General features: G+C 41.6%; 1 protein-coding gene across 1 annotated transcript in view; it reads right to left on the bottom strand.

Annotated features, from left to right (window-relative positions):
* The window catches only part of LOC104524416 (beta-adrenergic receptor kinase 2), a 25,345-nt gene extending 7,845 nt beyond the window's left edge, over positions 1–17,500 (bottom strand). Inside the window, exons 1-10 of the mRNA XM_010167285.2 lie at positions 17,402–17,500; positions 16,516–16,590; positions 14,920–14,981; positions 13,809–13,860; positions 13,081–13,172; positions 10,213–10,312; positions 3,908–3,986; positions 2,545–2,675; positions 1,388–1,482; positions 441–548 (exon numbers count right to left, since the gene is read on the bottom strand). Coding sequence (XP_010165587.2) covers positions 441–548; positions 1,388–1,482; positions 2,545–2,675; positions 3,908–3,986; positions 10,213–10,312; positions 13,081–13,172; positions 13,809–13,860; positions 14,920–14,981; positions 16,516–16,590; positions 17,402–17,428 — 821 coding nt within the window. The 5' untranslated portion in view covers positions 17,429–17,500. The remainder of the gene's footprint in view (positions 1–440; positions 549–1,387; positions 1,483–2,544; positions 2,676–3,907; positions 3,987–10,212; positions 10,313–13,080; positions 13,173–13,808; positions 13,861–14,919; positions 14,982–16,515; positions 16,591–17,401) is intronic.
* Positions 17,501–17,948: the final 448 nt, after the last annotated feature.

Below are 17,948 nucleotides of genomic sequence, written 5' to 3'. Positions count from 1 at the left end.
CTGCTGAAAAGCAAACAATGCAGCAGAGTTTCACCATTACAGCAGGACTTAAGCACAAAATGAAGGCTGTAATTCTAGTGCATTTAAGCAATGAGTAACATCATTATCATTTAAAACACTAACAATTGCCAAGAGGCAGTAAACTGCCTATCAGAAGACAAAAGAGTGGACAAAGCATCTGCCTTCCTCACTGCCCCACACCTGTACCTGCAAAGGGAAGCACAGCTTTGGTTTTGTTTGTTTTGGAAGTAAAAAAATCCTGTTTTAGTCTGTGCAGCCGTGGTCTAAGTTGCAGAGATGGCAGTAAGATATCATTTTAGATAATGTGTAATACGTTACATATTGGTATTTCAAGGGACAGACAATGACGAGGCCCAGGCTTAAAAAAAAATTAAAAAAAAGAAAAAGCAAAAGCACAAGGGACGTGGAACTTCACTCACCCCCTCAGAAGCTTGAAAAGCATGCAGCCTAGGGAGAACCAGTCTGCACTGCTATCGTACGCTGTTCCCTTCTGGAGCACCTCGGGAGCCATGTATCCATGGGTACCTCTGAGAAGTGAACAGGGACAAAATCTTGATTACAAACAATTACTGTAAAAAATAAAATAAACTAAAATAAAATCAGGGTTTTTTCAATAAGGTAGCCTAAATTAAATATAATTAATTTTAAACATTATTTTATTTTGCTTGTTCTTTAGCCATACACACACAGGAACATCGCTGGTCACCGCTGGAAAGCGGTCACCACACGCTGCTTTTACCCTTGACGTCATTGGAAGGTATGAACTTTTTCAATAAGCTACTGAATTGCCAGTCCTTTAAGATATGACAGGATGAAGCATTCCTTTTGATTAATTCTGAGAGTAAATCAGGGCAAATGAGGAGCTAAGAATAAAAGGTGCCAGATAAGATGTGGAATCTACACACAACCCAAGAAATTCAGATCCCAGTTATGACCTGATGCCAGGAGGCAGAAAGGAACACAATTTGCCTCCAGTTCTACAAAGATCCAGAAAGAGAAGGACACAATAAATCCTGTTTTTTAGTCAGTTTCAGAAAATTTAATTATCCATTTGGGACAATTAAGACAATCTGGTATTTTAACTCAGTCAGGTTCTTATCTTCTCTGAACAGTGAATCATCTCGAAATAATGTGTCATCTTCCAGCCATGCCTACACATCAGCTGCTACAACTGTGCAGGAAAACAGAAAGAGGAGACTCAAAAGGCTTGTTAGAGTATCCAGCTTAGCTGTGCTATAAAGCAAGCCTGGGTCACACCAGTGGTATTTTTTTTCCTTTAGGCAAATTTAAATTATAAAGACACATTATAAAGGATTTATTTAGCAAAAATTGTATGTGCAGCAAAGCTCCTTTACATGCTACTTACACACTAGCATGGGGCTTCTTTTTGGAAAAATCACAAGCCAGTCCAAGGTCTGATATCCTGACATGCCCATGTTCATCCAACAGGATATTTGCAGGCTAGGAATGCACAGACACAGGAAGGTTACTGCTTGGTATTCTTCAGTCGACAGAAGTACAACTTCTCAGAACACAGTAACTCATTCTCAACATCAATGCTCTCTGGTAATTGGTAATTACTTTTTTTTTACATCAATATTACAGACACTTTGGAGATAAAATCTGCATTCTAATGGAGCACTACCATCAGCTCCAAAGGAGATCATGAAATACTGACGAATAACAGAAGAGAAAAAACAAGCAAGGCTGGAAACCGAAAGCACATGAAAGAATAAATCCACTTTGACCTCAAGTACACATTGCTTTTGATTCTTTCACAGAAGGGTCTGTCTGTGGCTCTTATGTCTTTTACAGAATCACAGAATCCCAGAATTTCCTGGGTTGGAAAAGACCTTTAAGCTCATGGAGTCCAACCATGAACCCAACACTGACAAGTCCCCGACTAACCCATGTCCCTCAGCACTGTGTCTACACGACTCTTCAATCCCTCCAGGGATGGGGACTCCACCACTGCCCTGGGCAACCCCTTCCAATGCCTCAGAACCCTTTCAGCAAAGAAATTCTTCCTCACATTTACTTGCAATCTACACTCTGCACTCTCAGTGCAGATTTTTCCCCCCACTTTTGTTGTCACCTGGCTCACGGACACCCCTTTGGGAGCAGTCCTCAACTGCCCACACGTCAGTGAAACACCCCTGAGCAACTGTCTTCCTATTCATCTCCCATCACACACGCTCCTCTTCCAGGGCTCTCAGACACACAGCGCACTCTGAATTAACAGCAGCACTGAGATGGTGAGTGAGATGAGTAACACTGCACAGGATTTCTCCTGACCCCAAGGAAGCATCTCCCAGGCTGGTTAAACTAGATAACAGCACAGATCAGAACTGTGTTGAAAAATTATTAGAAAAATCAGCCAAAGATAAACAAACTGTCTGTCTCCTTCCCACGAGAAGGTTTCAGGTAAGATACTCCATTTAACCCACGAGTATCTCTGGGTGATTTGCTGCTGTCTGACAGCCCCCCCCCCCGTGTGAGTGCAGTCCCTGTGTTAACCCTTACCTTCAGGTCTCTGTAGACAACAAAGCGGTTGTGCATGTGTTCTAAGCCCAGGATGATTTCAGTAGCATAAAACCTCATTTCTTTTTCAGAAAACACTCCGTGCTGGGAGAGGTGGTAGTGCAAATCTCCTCCTAAAATTAGAAGGATTGAAATGCCATTAAAAAAACAGTAAAATCTTGCCTCACAGGCAGACAGCATGATGTACGGGGGGAAGAGCACAGCATTTGTAGGTTCTTACAACCTGTGGAGCATAGAGGAACCCAGACAAACACTCTGCAATATACATGGTGACAAAACACCTGAGAAAACTAATACATAAATTTGATCAATCTGAAACTCCATTTTGAAAATGCATTTGCTTCATACACATTTGCATTCAGTGACTAATCCAACAACTGAGTCTTAATGCAAAGGATTTCCACAGCAAGTAAAATGCAGTCACATATAGAGGTTGCTGGAGAACTGAATAAATTAGCATATAGAACAGCTCAGGCTGGAAGGGACCTTTAAAGGTCACCTGGGCCAAAATATTCAAATATTCATGCTGGGGATGTTTTGACACTTTCCCAATCAAAGAATGGGCACAGTACAATGTCACTCTGTGAGCTAATCCACACCATCAACACATCAAATTGTGAATATTCCTAGAAAACTGTTTCTGACCAAGCTACAGATTTAAAATGATCAACCAGTTAGCTGAATTTGACCTACAGCTTAGATTTTAATGAGAATTTTCACTTGCAAAACACCAAAGCCAGTCTCTATTACTTACAGGATATGAGATATCTCTCAATTAAATTCCCAGCTTTGCAAGACGGTACGAGTCCAACATCTGGAGGTGTTTACCACAGGACCACAGCCAGAGTTTGGGTTGAAGTCCTGCAAGTGCTGAGCATCCTCAGCAAGTATGGGCACTGCAGTATCTCCTCTCTCTTCACTCTGCCCATTTCCTTCTCTCTGTCTTCTCCTAAGAGTTATGCTAAGGCTTCTAGAGATAATTTCTTTCCTTTGATGAATGCCTCCCCCATCTATTTTCTTTGCAGAGCTCTTTACAGTAGCCTTTTTATTTTTATTCTCAAAGCTGTGTCCCTGATCTCCTCATACATTTCTCCACATGACCATCATTTCTTTAAGCTTCCAGCCCAGTAGGCCCTTTGGTATCTTTATTTAAATATGTTAATGTTATAAGGTATCAGAGATTTTTCAGTCTGTTCTCTATGTTCCTTGTTTTAGATCAGTTTATCCCTCCTGCTCGCAGGCCGATGCTTCACACCGCTGATTATTTTTCCCTCATTCTCCTTATGATCTCAGCAAGCCCTTCTGCCAATATTCCTGTAATATCATCATCACCAGCCTCGCTTACCATTCATCAGGTCCAGAATGAAGCAGAGTTTGTCAGGGGTGTGGAAGGCATAGGTCATACACACTATAAAAGGACAGTCCTAAAAGGAAAGGAGCAAAGAGTTAAACTCGGGCGATAAGATCAGCAAAGCACTACTCAGAGAAGCTAAAAATAAATGTGATCTTTTTCCTGTGATATTTTCCAATATTAATAATAATTTTCTAAAGCAATTTGCATAATAATCTACATACTCTGATGTTTCAGTTTAGAGGTCTTAGATTTTGCTATCTCATTTCAATGCAAAAATAAAAAAAGCTGTGACAAGTCAAAGGCTTAAAAAAATGCAGGTAGCATCACTATCTTCTGAAGACTTGCAACTAGAGTTTGTTATAAAAATCTGTACCTGAGTTTGCACTCGACTTAGGTGAAAGATACTTCAAGGCTAACAAGCTTTAGGCCAGCTCAGAAAAAATAAAGCTGTTCCCATGAAGTGTAAAGGAACTGGACGACTTCCCACGATTGCACAGCGAAGGTTCTGCTGTCAGACACTGACCGAGAATCTGAGTCACGTCACATACAAAATCCCAAAGGAATGAAGGTTTTATCCTCACCTATACATTAAACCCAGCTACACCAGTAACACCCTGTCCGCGTGGCTGAGCTGCCCACCGTGCCAGCGAGGACTCCTGCCACCCACTGCTGCCCTGAGGCTCGCCAGCAGCGTTTGCCACAGATGATGAAAAGGAACACAAACAGACCAGGAAGGAAGCCACAACTCTGACACGTAGGCAATGCACAGGAAGCACCAACAACAAGGTCCAGACTATGCAAAACCCAGACCAGAAGGGTGGTGGGTGCAGGTTGAAGAGCTGCAGAGTGGCCAGGCGCAGGGATGGGTTACGCTCCCACCTCTTGATGCACTTCAGCCTTAACTCACACAGATGTTTAAGTGGAGCAGCCATAAAAAAATACAGCTGGAAAAACACCTCTTAGATGTCAATGATCTGCTCATTGTGCTGGTTCTCCAATGAACATGCATTGAAAGATGGAACGTCTGCAGACCTTCCTCTCTTCATTAGGCCTATACTGGATGCATGTGGCTAATTAATAGGGGGTGGCTATTACCTCGTTGACCCCTTCTCCAAAGCCATGTGAAACCAAGGCTGTTTGGTGAGTCTACAATGAAAACTTAAGGAATGGCTGTGCTGTTGGAAAGGACTGGACTGATCCGTAACACCGGCAGATGATGGTCTGACCCCAAAGCGTGGAGGCTGACAGGAAGACGAGCTAAGACGAGCTGGGCTGCTGAGGAGCCAGGACACCACGCAGGAAGCACAAACGTGACCTAACGCGACTCAAACAATGTGTTAGTCATTGCAGCACTGATAGTGAAAGCTCTGGGAATCTCCAACAGGAACTCATTTCCTTCCCAGTTCAGAAGGAGCAAAACACGGTGGCCTTGGGCAGAGCAGGGCGGTGGGACCCGGCTCGGGGGGCAGGAAAGGGAGGGAACCGTGACCCCATCCTCACCAGCCAGGCCTGGACAGCTCAGGTCAGTTCATCCTTCCACAAAACCATGTCAGGTTGAAATATAAAGCTTTACACACTCGGCTGCCATCCCCAACGACCCCCACAGCACTCGGACCGACCTGCTCTAACGTTCAAACCCAACTGCATCTCATTTTTCCTGGGCAAACGCTCATTCTGGTCACACCCCTGCAGAACACACACCCGCGTCCAAAACACCCACAACAGGCAGGAAAAACACCCCGCTGCTAAACGGTCCTAGAAACAAGAGACTACAGGCAAAGCAGTATGGCATCTAACACAAGACACTGCCTCTCGTTAGAGCTTTGTGTTGCTCAGAACCACTGTAGTTACCACTTAACTTCAGAGCAAAAGCTTTAGTAGAATTATTAACTTAATTTTCTGAATCAACTGGGTAACTCAGAAGTGTCCCCAAGCAGGCTCCTTAAAACCTCGGCGCAATCTAATTACCCAGAAGGATTTACTGTTAGAATTTAAACACCACACACAGAAAAATAAAAGGGTGTTTTCTATAGGAGAACATAACAAGCCTGTATTTTTATGGATCTCACTTTTTAAAAGAAAATAAATCTGCAAGTGTAGATGTGATGCATAATTCATTTTTGGGTAAGCCTTCCCAATTTAATCACTACCCTCTCACTGTTTAACAGAGAGAAGAAACTGTAGTACAGCGATATTTTTCTGACACAAAAACCACTGCAAAAGAGTATTTTCCAGCACAAAAATATGCTATAGGTACTTTTTAAAAATGAAACATAAAGCAATAAAGCAAGTTTCCCAAGAGAGTAATACTCTGTCGCAGTCAAGCTTCTGCTCTGAAAAAAATAAGCAACGGTATGACAATAATGTGTGAATTCAGAATAGGTTGGAAACAGCTCCTTACATCCAAATAATCCTGGATTAAATCCAAAAAATTGTAGAAGACAAATTTCTGGTAATAAATCATGTGGAAGGGGAAAAAAAAAATTATAATAACTATTAAAAAAATTGTAGGAATGTATTATTTTAAAGACATTAGCAGACTAACAATTACTTTAGAAGGAAACCTTTGATTCTGACTCTTTCCTGTAACCCAAGCACCCAACTTCATAGCACCAGAGGAAAGTGTGCTCACAGCATCGAGCAGCTGTGCAGCATTTTAAACTGAAGGGCAGCTCTGTCCTGACAGGTCTGGCTCAGAGAGACGTGCCAGTCAAGGCTGGACACACCGAGCACGTCTGTCATTCCCGCAGGCACAACTTACATCTTTTACACCATCAAGATTTGGGAAGAGATTCCATTTTTTGAGCGAAATCGAGACTCCTACAAATCTCAGTACACAGGACAACAAAGGACCTGTTCTTAGAAAAAAAAAATCCTTGATTATTCATCTCAGATGTTTTACTGTTCAGCCTGCCCACTTCTGCTGTGCCTTCAGCATCCTTTGAGGGAAGCTTCAGTCCAGTCTTTAGTCACATCATCTCAAAAAGAGCTGAATGAGTGAGCTTAACTGCCTCGTTTTTTCAGAACAAGGGAATTAGATGACAGGGTAGAGCAGAGCCACAGCCCTGCACAGCCCCTGGTCCTGCACAGCCACCAGAACAGCCACCTCCTACCCGCCAGGAAAAGGTTCCCTAAATAACCACTTCCTTCCACAAACAGCACCTTCTGGCAGGTTGGTTTGATACAGCCCGTCAGCAGCGATGGTCTCGGTGATTTCAACGGCCCAGTTTTTGAACGTTCAGTAAACATTTGGGTATTACAGAAAATAAATACTGGGTTGGTTTTGGGTTTTTTTTTTATCTTTTAACAGAAAGTAAAATATTTTCCCTACTATGCTATCTTCTAAGATTTTCAAAACGCACTTCCAGCCTCCAGACTGAAAATCTCTGGGTGAGAGGAAGGCAGAGCCTGTATCTTGCAGAAGAGGAAACACAAACCCTCAGCAACACTCTGCCCATGTTACAGCAACGCTCAGTGACAAAGCAAATCTACCAGCAGAGAATCCCAGGAAGGCAGAGCCCACGTTTGCATTATCAGGGCAATCCAGGTGTTCCCTGTGCTCTGCAGAGGTGTCGGTCATACCTCTGAGCTGTGCCGATTCGCAATGTCACCATGAAAAGTTCTTCTCCCAACACGGCCACGAGGTACTCGCATTTGGGAGCTCCCTATTCAAGAAGTAGTTCTGAATGCCAAAATTTTAGGTGGATTAACAAAAATGATTACACAAACGTATGTGTAATCTGCACAGCTGTTATTATGTATTTTGCAGAGACATCTGGATTCCCAGTTAAATGACTAATTGTACTATGATGAACTTCCCAGTTCCATTTTGTTCCGGACAGCACATAAATCCTGTCGTTGGGGAAGGCACGCGCCATTCAAACCTAACAGCTCATAAACAGGAATGAAATTAATTCTCTTATTCTGCCATTTTCAAACCTATTTAATTCTGCATATTCAAAAGGCTCCAGTATCTCTTGCATCAGCAGGTGTGCTCGACCTGAATGGATGGCATTTTGTACAAGATCTCTCTTTCAAATTTCTTAGAATCTAACAAGTTACACTCTAATGAGCTGATAATCCTTAACAAAAAAACACCCAAATTGTTCGTCTTGCTTTTCTCTTGCTAAATAACTGTCTGTGCACTGTCATGTAAGAAAACTACTTCCACCATTAGCAGCCTTGTGAACAGTTTCCTTTTTGAACTGCTAGACATGAAAATTCACATTCAGTACTGGAGCAACAGAATCACAAATTGAAGTTAATAGGACAATTATTACTCATTTGCTTAGATTTCTTGTCTAGTCTTCACTACAGAACTTCACCCCACTGGCTCTCAAGACTCCTCTCAAGACATTTCTGGACAAGTCACACCTTATCTGTGGTGAAAACAGTTAACTCAATTAAAAAGTCTAACTGACAAATTCCAATTATTCATTTCACAGATAAAAGCACACAGAAATACTTCCCAGTCCTTTGTCTATCTTTATCTTCAAACCAAATGTGAATGCAATTCTGTTTTAAAGGATTCCCTGACTTTTCATTTCAGTGCATGCCTGCCCTTCTCCAGAGACAGGCTGAGGCAGGGGAGGAGTTTCCAGTGAAAGGCACAAGGAGAAATACCTCGTCCTTCCTTTGGAGCTCTGCAATGAGGACAAAGTTCAACCTTCTGATGACATCTTGATGTGTAGCTTCCCTAGTTCCTGGTTTAGGATTTGCTTTACCAGGATATTTCTAACAACAAAGGAAAATGATGGCATGGGTAGCAAGAAAAGTTCAAAAGCTAATCTTCTAAGGACAAAACTGCAATCAGCTTTCCTGTTCTGCCAACCTGCACAGGACAGCACCTTGCACACCTATTGCGAGGCTGAAAAGCGCCAAGCGTTGTCTGATTCACAGTGTTTTCACTTGACAATAGAAGGGCACTGCTGAGCAATTATAGTTCTGTACTTACATGGAAGCCCTGAAAAACACACCTCCATTTTTTAAAGCCAAGTCTGCAGAAGACAAAGGCCACTGCAGCACGGGCAGCTCTGCCACGGCTGCGCCGACAAGCAAAGCAACACAGTGCCCTGGACTATCTGCAGGCAGAAGACAGCCCTGAACAGAAGGCAGCAAGGATGCTGTGGGTGCACTCAAAGTACACAGCGGTGCTAAATGCTTTTAAAAAAGAAATTAGTACCTACTAACCCACCTGTGTGATGCAGAACCACATCCACGATTCACCTGAACTCCGTGAGACAGAGCTCTTGTCTCTGCCAGTACAGCACCCTGCTTGCTCTCTGCCATCCTCTCAGCCTAACGGTCCCAGGAATAAGAAGACTACAGGCAAGGCAGGATGGTACCTGACAAGAGATTCTACCTCTGGTTAGAACTCTGGATTGCTCGTAACCATCCTGCACTGCTGACATTATGCCATTTGCACACCCACTGCACAAGCCTTGAACAAAACCACACGCAATTCCTTCTCACGCTTTACCTGGGAAGAGGAGATGTGTTTACAGGAGCTGCAGACTGAATGTTTAATTCATACAGTGCAATAGTCATGAGGAAAATTAACCTTTTTACCAGCATCGCATGTAACCATGGTGACAGGAGCTGATTTCAAGTTTTGTTTAATGAGGCCAGTGTACTCAGAAGGCTCTGGCACTTCAAAGGCTGCTCTGAAGCTCTGAGCGCAGCGTAGTGCAGCCGCTGCCAAACTGCTCTTCTGCTGGTAACGAGACATGGGCTGGTGAAACCAACACCAGCTGGGTTCCTTTTGATGCACGTTAGTGACACTTCTGATTTTGAATAGACTTGTACACTAGATGAGCAGACTTACCTGGTACACCTTGCTAGGTACTCAGCTACAGTACATTTAAAAAAAAAAAAGGGGGAAAAAATTGGATAAGCTAATAAGAGCCACAGGAAAGGGACTCATCCTATGGAAGTGCCATAGTAACTATAGCAGAAAAGGAAATTTTTTTACAAGATAGAATGATGTTTTGGAAAAGTTTCATATAAAGGAATATTTAAAAATCAGAAATGGAAGGCATAAGATAATTAATTACCCAAGAAATGGGAACCTCCTCAAGCCTCTTTAGCCGAGATGCTCATTTCTGTAAGCACACAAACTGAAAACCAAGCTTGCTTTTCCACTCTTATTCCAGATATATTGCTAGAATCAGGGGGTGGTACCAGGGGGGTTTAACTTTGGCATGTCACACAACTGAACTGATGGCATACATATCATATATGAAAGCTGTTTTATTATATGAAAAAAAAAAAAAGAATAATAAATCAATGATACTTACTCCTGTACTGACAAGAGACAGCATAATTCTTTCATTTAAGGCTAATGTTTCTCCTTGCTTCATCTTGATTCTCTTCTTATCTAAACATTTCATTGCATACCTGAAAATATTAACCATTCAGAAAAAGCACCAGAAAAAATTTCCTCCTATGCTCAGTATTATTCACTAGCAGTTATGCCATGCATATTTACAGCATCCTGTAAGCAAGCTCTTTGTAGACTTAAATCTGGTACTAAAAACATCTTTACATGACTAAACAAGGACATCTCCCAAAACCTCACAGAATTAAAGCCTCCTAACAGTGAAACGTGCTTTACCAAATAATTCCATGTCCAAACAAGCAAAGTGATACAGGAATTACACCTCATACAGCCATTTTTCAGTATCTACAAGCAAGGATTTGCAGTATGAATTAAATAACAGCGACCCTATTGCAGTTCCATTTAATTCTAACACTTTCAACTCTACCAGGAAAGTAATATCTTGAACACACACTGAGTTTTATGAATATATATATTTTTAAGGGTTTTTTTTCTACTCAAAGAAAGGTCAGACAGACACAAGGAAGCTTTTCCAATCTTCTACCATCTGTATTACACAAACTAATAAAATTTTGCTCCAAAAATAATGTTACCCTAACAACCATCAAACAAGAGCAGGGTATGATACAGTCTGTGGATATTTCTTCAAGACGTGAGGTGAGCCTACTGTTAGAGAACAGCTGAGAAGGACACGTGTGCTCCTCCACACAAGATTCCTAGCCACGGGCAGCCACGGATTTTGAGGCTATTGGTTTGAAATAGCCTAGAACAGGAAAACACCGCGTTACAGCGCCGCATCGATGCTCGTCACCTGCCTAGGCTGCGCCAGCTCTGCGCAGAAACGGGGCCTCCCTCGGGTCACCCTGGCTCTGTGCTCCCTAAAAACACCACGTCGCTCCTTGCCACGCGTGGGCTGTGGGGGCTGGGGGCAGACTGAGCATCAACGCACTGGAATGTTAAATCTCCAGACCAAGGAAGGTATTGACAGCACGTGCTCTTGCTGAGGAATCTGTAGATGACGACTAGGACGTTTCACACGCTAGCCTTCGCTCGTGCTTTGACATCACTGAGCACAGGGAGCGACTGGGGCCGCTCAAGGCTGATCGCAATCAGGCATCATCTCGTTCTCGTAGGGAGCTGCGTGCTCCAGCAGCACTGCTACCCCTCCCGCCCTGGGCTGCTTTCTGCATTGTACTCCTGGCCCCTATTTAGATGTTCTTGAAGGAGGTGATGCGAAAGAAGCCTCAGGTGTGTCTTGGTGGGTTAGTGAAACACCGATGGCGTTTACCTTGGAGGGGTGGCTTCCCAAGCTCCTTGCAGGCAGTAAGTGCAGCAGAGGCAGCCATCTAGACTGGACGGGATCTGGATTAGGGATGGGTAAACAGGTTTGGATTAAGAAAGAACTAAACCAAACCTCTACCCAGAAACTGAACCTAATCTAAAGTTTTGCTTCAGATTTGACAAAGGTTGGCTCTCCCACAGGTCACTTCCCTTTAACTCTATTTATATTTGATAAAAACCTGTCCTTTGCTTCCCTTGCTGATCCCAAGGTTCATCCACCTCCTGCCAGAGCAAAATGCAAGCTATGAAAATGCCTGGGAATCTATCTGAGAACTACCTCTTTGGGGTGGGCACCTGCTTAGTGTGGCTCAAGCTAAATAAAATGTTTCTTTTTGTACACGCACAAATTAATGAATTGTACATGGACAAAAAAAGTGCCAAAGCAAGAATACAGACAGTATTGTTAGTAATAGTATTAATATAAACACGTGAGGTCACTGCAAAAATACTGAGCATGAGAGCAACATTAAGATGTCTTCTACTCGTTAATAGCTCTGAAGTTTATTATTATCAAGGATGCCAAGCACACACAATTGCCAGTGAAGCCAGCTGTAACTGCAGAGATTGGGCACTTCAAACTTGCCATGCTTTCTTAGAAGAGAAATGTTTAAGGATGGTCCCTGGACTAAAATTGTTAGGAGAAGATCAAGATGCAAGGAGGAGTGTAAATAAATAAATAAATACATAACTATTGAGAACAATTTGTTAAGTCAATGCCCAGATGTTCAAAACATAATGGGACAATTACACTTAGAGATTGAAATCTGTTGATTAGAAGTGTGTGAATGGTAGGATGAGAAAAAGGAAAAAAAACACACAGGTTGATCTTGGAGTTCCCACTGAGAGCTCTGTTAAACAGAACTGCAGCGCTGGAACTATCTCCTTCCAAACGTAAGCAAAGATCACTGCTCCCTCCAGTGAAACGTGCTCATCAGGGCAGAAACGTATGCAATTACACAAATCTGGAACATCCCATGCACAGTCTGCCCCGGCACGGCCCTGCAGATTGAACAGCGCTGAGGTCACGTTCCTACGTCATCCTCCAGCCCTAGGTCAGCACCAGCTACGTTGTGAGAAGAGCAACCTTCAGCAGATGAGGTGTGACACCGCGCACAATCACCACGGTTTCCACAAGAACGTGGTTCTGCACCGTCAGGCTCTGGTCCAGGAAATCATTTAAGCACATACTTAATTTTAAACCCGTGTGCAGACTCCATTAATTTTGACAAGACCATTTTAATGCAGGATGTGCTTAAGAGCTCTGCTAGACCGAAGCCCCGCTGCATGGCACGTAACAGGATCAAATATCAAACTAAGCTTAAAGACGATGCAGAAATCAGAACCTCTTGGGATAGAAGTTAATTACAGAGAACTCCACAGTAACGCGACGCCGCTTCCCAGTGATTTCATAAGAAATGACTGGAAGGATTTCCTTACTAGTTCAGAGTTTACAATGAGCTCTAAAATAAACTGTGTATATACTCACATTTTTCCAGTGTCTGCTTTCCTGCAGCCATACACTTCACCAAATCCCCCTCTTCCTATTATTCTATGTACACTAAAATCATTCATGGTCAGCTGTAAATGGAAAAAAAAACCAACAAAAAACAAAACAAAACCAGACTTCACTTTTCAGTACTAAAAAACTCACTGTAAAAACATTTAAATAATCTATTAATGTGTTAAGATACTTAACTATTGTAATTCATAGAGCACTTGTTGTTTTGGAAAAAGGAGCCCCTTATTGTGCGTATTTCAAGGTACCTGCAAGTGCTACAGTCTGAAGCACAAACAAGACAAATGAGCCTGTTGCTGTCGAGGACGGACAGTCGCACTCTGAGTGCAGCCTGCAGAGAGCAGGGCTGTTTTACAGCCTAAGTTGTACAAGAGCAGCGCAGAGGGACAAAAGCAGAGGCTGAGGTAACGGATGTTGGGGTCAATGTCAGAACCGTGGTGGGGAAAAGGAGATGGACAGTGTCTGGGGCTGTTACAGAGCAGCAGTTCTGACAGTTCAGTTGCTTTCAGCTATAATAAAAATCCAACAGCTCTCAGCTCCAGACAGGCAGAAGGGCTGTCCAGAAAGGAGTCGTTAGGACTGATCAGTAACGTTCACTGTGCTTCTTAGCAAGGCCTTTTCAGAAGCAGTACTCAAAACTGAACATTTTCTTCCCTGTACCAGCCTTTGACAAGATAAATATACTTTTAAGTACTTACATGAATATTTAGTTCTACGTTTTTCCATTGACAAAATCTAGTAAACTTGTCACTGTAGAAAAAGAAGTTTAAAAGTCGGCTGAGATCACTGCGTAAAGTACTATAGGAAATGTCAAGACTCTGATGTTTAAAATAAAGTTTGTGCTAGGGCGTGTTGTGATATTTAGTAAATTATAGCCTTCCTTTCACACAACTGTAATCTTACAAGAAAAGCAATTACTAGGCAGTGCACACTTAATATTTTACATCCTTATAAGAGAGACATATCAGATAACCTGATCCCTCTAACGGTACGTGCTCAGTATGTCCTCACATCTCTCTTTCAGATAGTTTTTAATTTTTAAAAACAACTAAGTTTGTAACTAACAAACATTTAAATTACATAAAGAGAAAGATAATTATAAGAAGACAGAGGCAGCTTGATTTATGTTAATGAACCTCCATATACTCCAAGGAACATTTAACATTCATTTTATCTTAAAAAAACATCAATAATACCACAAGCTGTTGCAAAAAAACCCTAGTTTCTCATTCCTACATAAATAATTAAGTATTTATTTTCTGAGTAAGAAATAACAGTTCTGTGGAGGCATTTTTCCAGTTATTGCAGTTTGACTGCAGAAAGTCACCGGCCCATTGCACACGGCACTGGTGCAAGAGCAGCTCCACTGAGGTTGAGAGGGCGGCTCAGCTCAACCAGGGCTACACCTTGTAATCATCACGAGACCTTTTCTGCTTAATTGCAAGGTGTCCAGACACAAACCAGAACTGGGTCTTTCAGTCACACACACGAGATGGTTCCTCATGGGAACATCCCACAAGAACATGGTTCTGCACTTTCAAACCTTTCAGATCAAAGTGCAGCCTATTGCTACTGCAACACGGAGCAATAAAAAAAAAATCTATCATCTTTATAATTTTTCTACTCATACATCCTGACATTAATCATGATATACAACAAAGCTAGTTATTTGCAGAAGCTTGCTGATAATACACTATTAATTAAATGAAGTTTATTAAACATTTACAGCCTTATTTTACAGCAATACTTAAGGGACCTGGCTTCCTGCTACATTAGGTAGAAAGTTCGGATAATATGTCATGTTCATACCTTTCCATGAATTTTTGAAATATTTTTCCTCGGAGACTATCACAAATTTCTTCTATATATGGCTAAAAAGGGTTAAGAAACACAATTAGTATTTAAACATACAATAAACTGACTCTGCAGTACTGCCCATTACAGATAACTCACGCTGGCCCTATGTAACCACAGCATTTACTATGCTGTCCTTGAAGGAGGCTCAACAAAGCATTTAAGCTTCATTCAGCATTTGGAATCTGAGCAGGTGCCCTAAATGAAACATAAAATATTTTCATGAGCTAGAAAATCTTAAATGTTTCCCTTGGGGGGACTGTACAGAACCTGAGTGCAGCCCCAGCCTGTGGACAGGTGGTTTGGTAAAACCATCACAGTTCAGTTCTTTTTTCAAATATATTTAAATCCAACACGTGGTCACTCCTGTGGGGTCTGTACTTCCCCGAGCTGCTGCCACGCTTCTTCTTTTTAGTGCTTCCCTCCTCTCTGTCCTTAGTAAGGAGCCAGCACCTCCAGCTCACAAGGGACTTTGTCTAGAGAAATGCTTTCCCTTGATGTGCAAGAGCACGCAGGATCTCAAACCCCAGCCCCATGAGTGGTGGGATATCCTTCAAGCAGTGTAGTTATCAATCTGCCAGTTCACCTCATTGCAACTTTAAAAACCATTCACTGAGCAGTAAGACAAATCACACAGAGGCAACCTTCATGTTTTTGCAATATATAAAAATGTGTCATATTTACATGAAAGACACTTAAGCTTATAAACACTCCCATGACTGATGAGGTTCATTAGCTGCAGAAACACACTGGTTTCATGCACCTAACCACAACAGGTAGTGTAATTCTGAATCTCTTGTCTTGTATCAATGTGTATTAGAACTGGAACAATACAAGAAATATTTGACTTTACTTCATTTTCTACAGTTTCTAAAAAACAACACAAAATATGTATAATTTTGCAAATGAGTCAAGATATAATTTATATTTATATTCAAATAGATGATAAACAAATCCCATACTTTCTTTTAACAATTCAGCATTTGAGAAAGTTTTAAAAAAGCACCATAGTTTTAATGGTGCGGGAACTCCTGTTTAGAAAGGGAACTTCTCATTGCATTTTGTCTTGTGCAGAGTCAGAAAAACATGTGAGATGGTTTTTTGCTTAATGCTTAATTCCTCACCATCATCAACTATGAATTAATACACCTTAAAATTAAAGAAAAAGGAAAAACATTTTGAAAGATTTCACATTACTGAAACATTAAGGCAATTTTTCCACTATGCAATTTGGTTTATCCTGACAGGATGTGTCTCTTCCTGATGCACAGTGACTTACTCTAAACCATTTAATGTCTTAAAATTACATAAATTTAAAAACTATTCTGTCCATATGCCAAGGTATAGTTTGCTTTCATAAATGTGCTTTAAAATATTTTAGTTAAGAATAGTAATTTGTAATTTTTATTTGACTTAGAAAAGCATTCTAATATCACTATTACAGTGAGGAATGTTTACCATTTTATTCTGTCTCCTTAATTAATATGTGCAAAGTCACTTACTGTCAAATGAGTGAAGAACACTTGAACATTCAGAGTGTCTTAACCTCACCTGGAAAAGGCTGGCTGGCACTTGTTTCTTGGCTAAATGTGTTTGTACATGATCTACAGCTTGTTTCGAGAAAGGCTTTTGAAAAAGAAAAAGAAAAGATTTCAAACTGCTGGGAATGTAAGAAGCTTCATTTAAAGCCGACAGCACCGTGGTTCTTTTAACTCTATAAAATACACACAGCTCAGAATGAATGCAACATAGCTTCCCCCAAACACATCACTGTGAAACATGCAGAATGATCCAGCAAAACAATTATTCTAAAGCAGGAAGGTAGGAGAGGGGAAGATGAGGAGGCAAAAGGTGAAGATTAAAGTTTTAGATGATGCTTCTTTAATGTAAAATCCCACATGCAGGGACACTCCAGAGGCAGCAGATGAGATGGACCTGTTACCACTGCAGCGCCAATAATGTGTGCTTAACAAAAAACTGCTTCAAGCCTTCATCCAAAGAACCACACCCTGGGGGAAACCACACTGCAAACTCTTCTTTAAAGTAAGAGCAAATGAAACTGTTCAATACAGATCGATGGGCCAAAACCTCAGCTGGAGGAAACGTGTGTTTCCACCGACTTCAACCAAAGCGCATCTGTCACAAGGCAGCTCCATGCCTCCAACTGACCAGACTGAAGGTTAAAACTGTGTTGTCTCTAGTCTAGAAGACTGCTTTGGGATCAAACTACTACTAATAATAAGCCAAACAATTTTTGTGTGATCAGCTTTGAACAAAATCTCAAAATTTAATCTGAGCTTCCCCAGACACTGAAGTTCAACACCCAGACGGCCCCGCAGAGCCGTTCTCTGGACGGAACAGCGGTTATTTTGAATTATCACTGCTGCCAAGCTCTGGCGTGAGGCAGAGAGCAGTGTGAAATCTGGGTGATACACACATGTGAGCAGGAGAGAAGCTCCTTCATTATGTATGTGTCATAAATCTGTCGGCTTCGGGTCAGACGCTCATCCTCAGAATCCAGTTTCTCGTATTCTTTTATCTGCAATACAAGAGAGAAGGATCCATTAGGTGAGCACATTTCTAAAGATTTTTCACTTATTTGATAAAAATTTGACTTTGGCTGAAGTTTTATTTTAGTTTATTATTTTCTAAATTAAGACTTAAAAAGAAAAACCACCTGAAACACCATAGTTCCAGTTGACCTTGGATTTCTCTCCTATCTTAGAATTTTTATGCAAGGAAACTGATTTGCTTAACATGGCTACAGAGCTCTGTTTTCTAAAATTTGAAAAGGACTGAGCTAAAGCAGCATGTTTACCTCACAGGATCATAGAATCACGTTGGCTGGAAAAAACCTTTAACATCATCAAGTTCAACCATAAACCCAACCCTGCCAAGTCCACCCATGTCCGTAAGCATCATATCTACACGGCTTTTAAATCCCTCCAGGGATGGGAACCCCACCACTCCCCTGGGCAGCCTGT

This window comes from Antrostomus carolinensis, unplaced genomic scaffold, assembly GCF_000700745.2.
Source record: "Antrostomus carolinensis isolate BGI_N321 unplaced genomic scaffold, ASM70074v2 scaffold25734, whole genome shotgun sequence".
NCBI lineage: Eukaryota > Metazoa > Chordata > Aves > Caprimulgiformes > Caprimulgidae > Antrostomus > Antrostomus carolinensis.
Note: the sequence above shows the minus strand (reverse complement) of the source record. Positions and strands in the feature narration are given on the sequence as shown.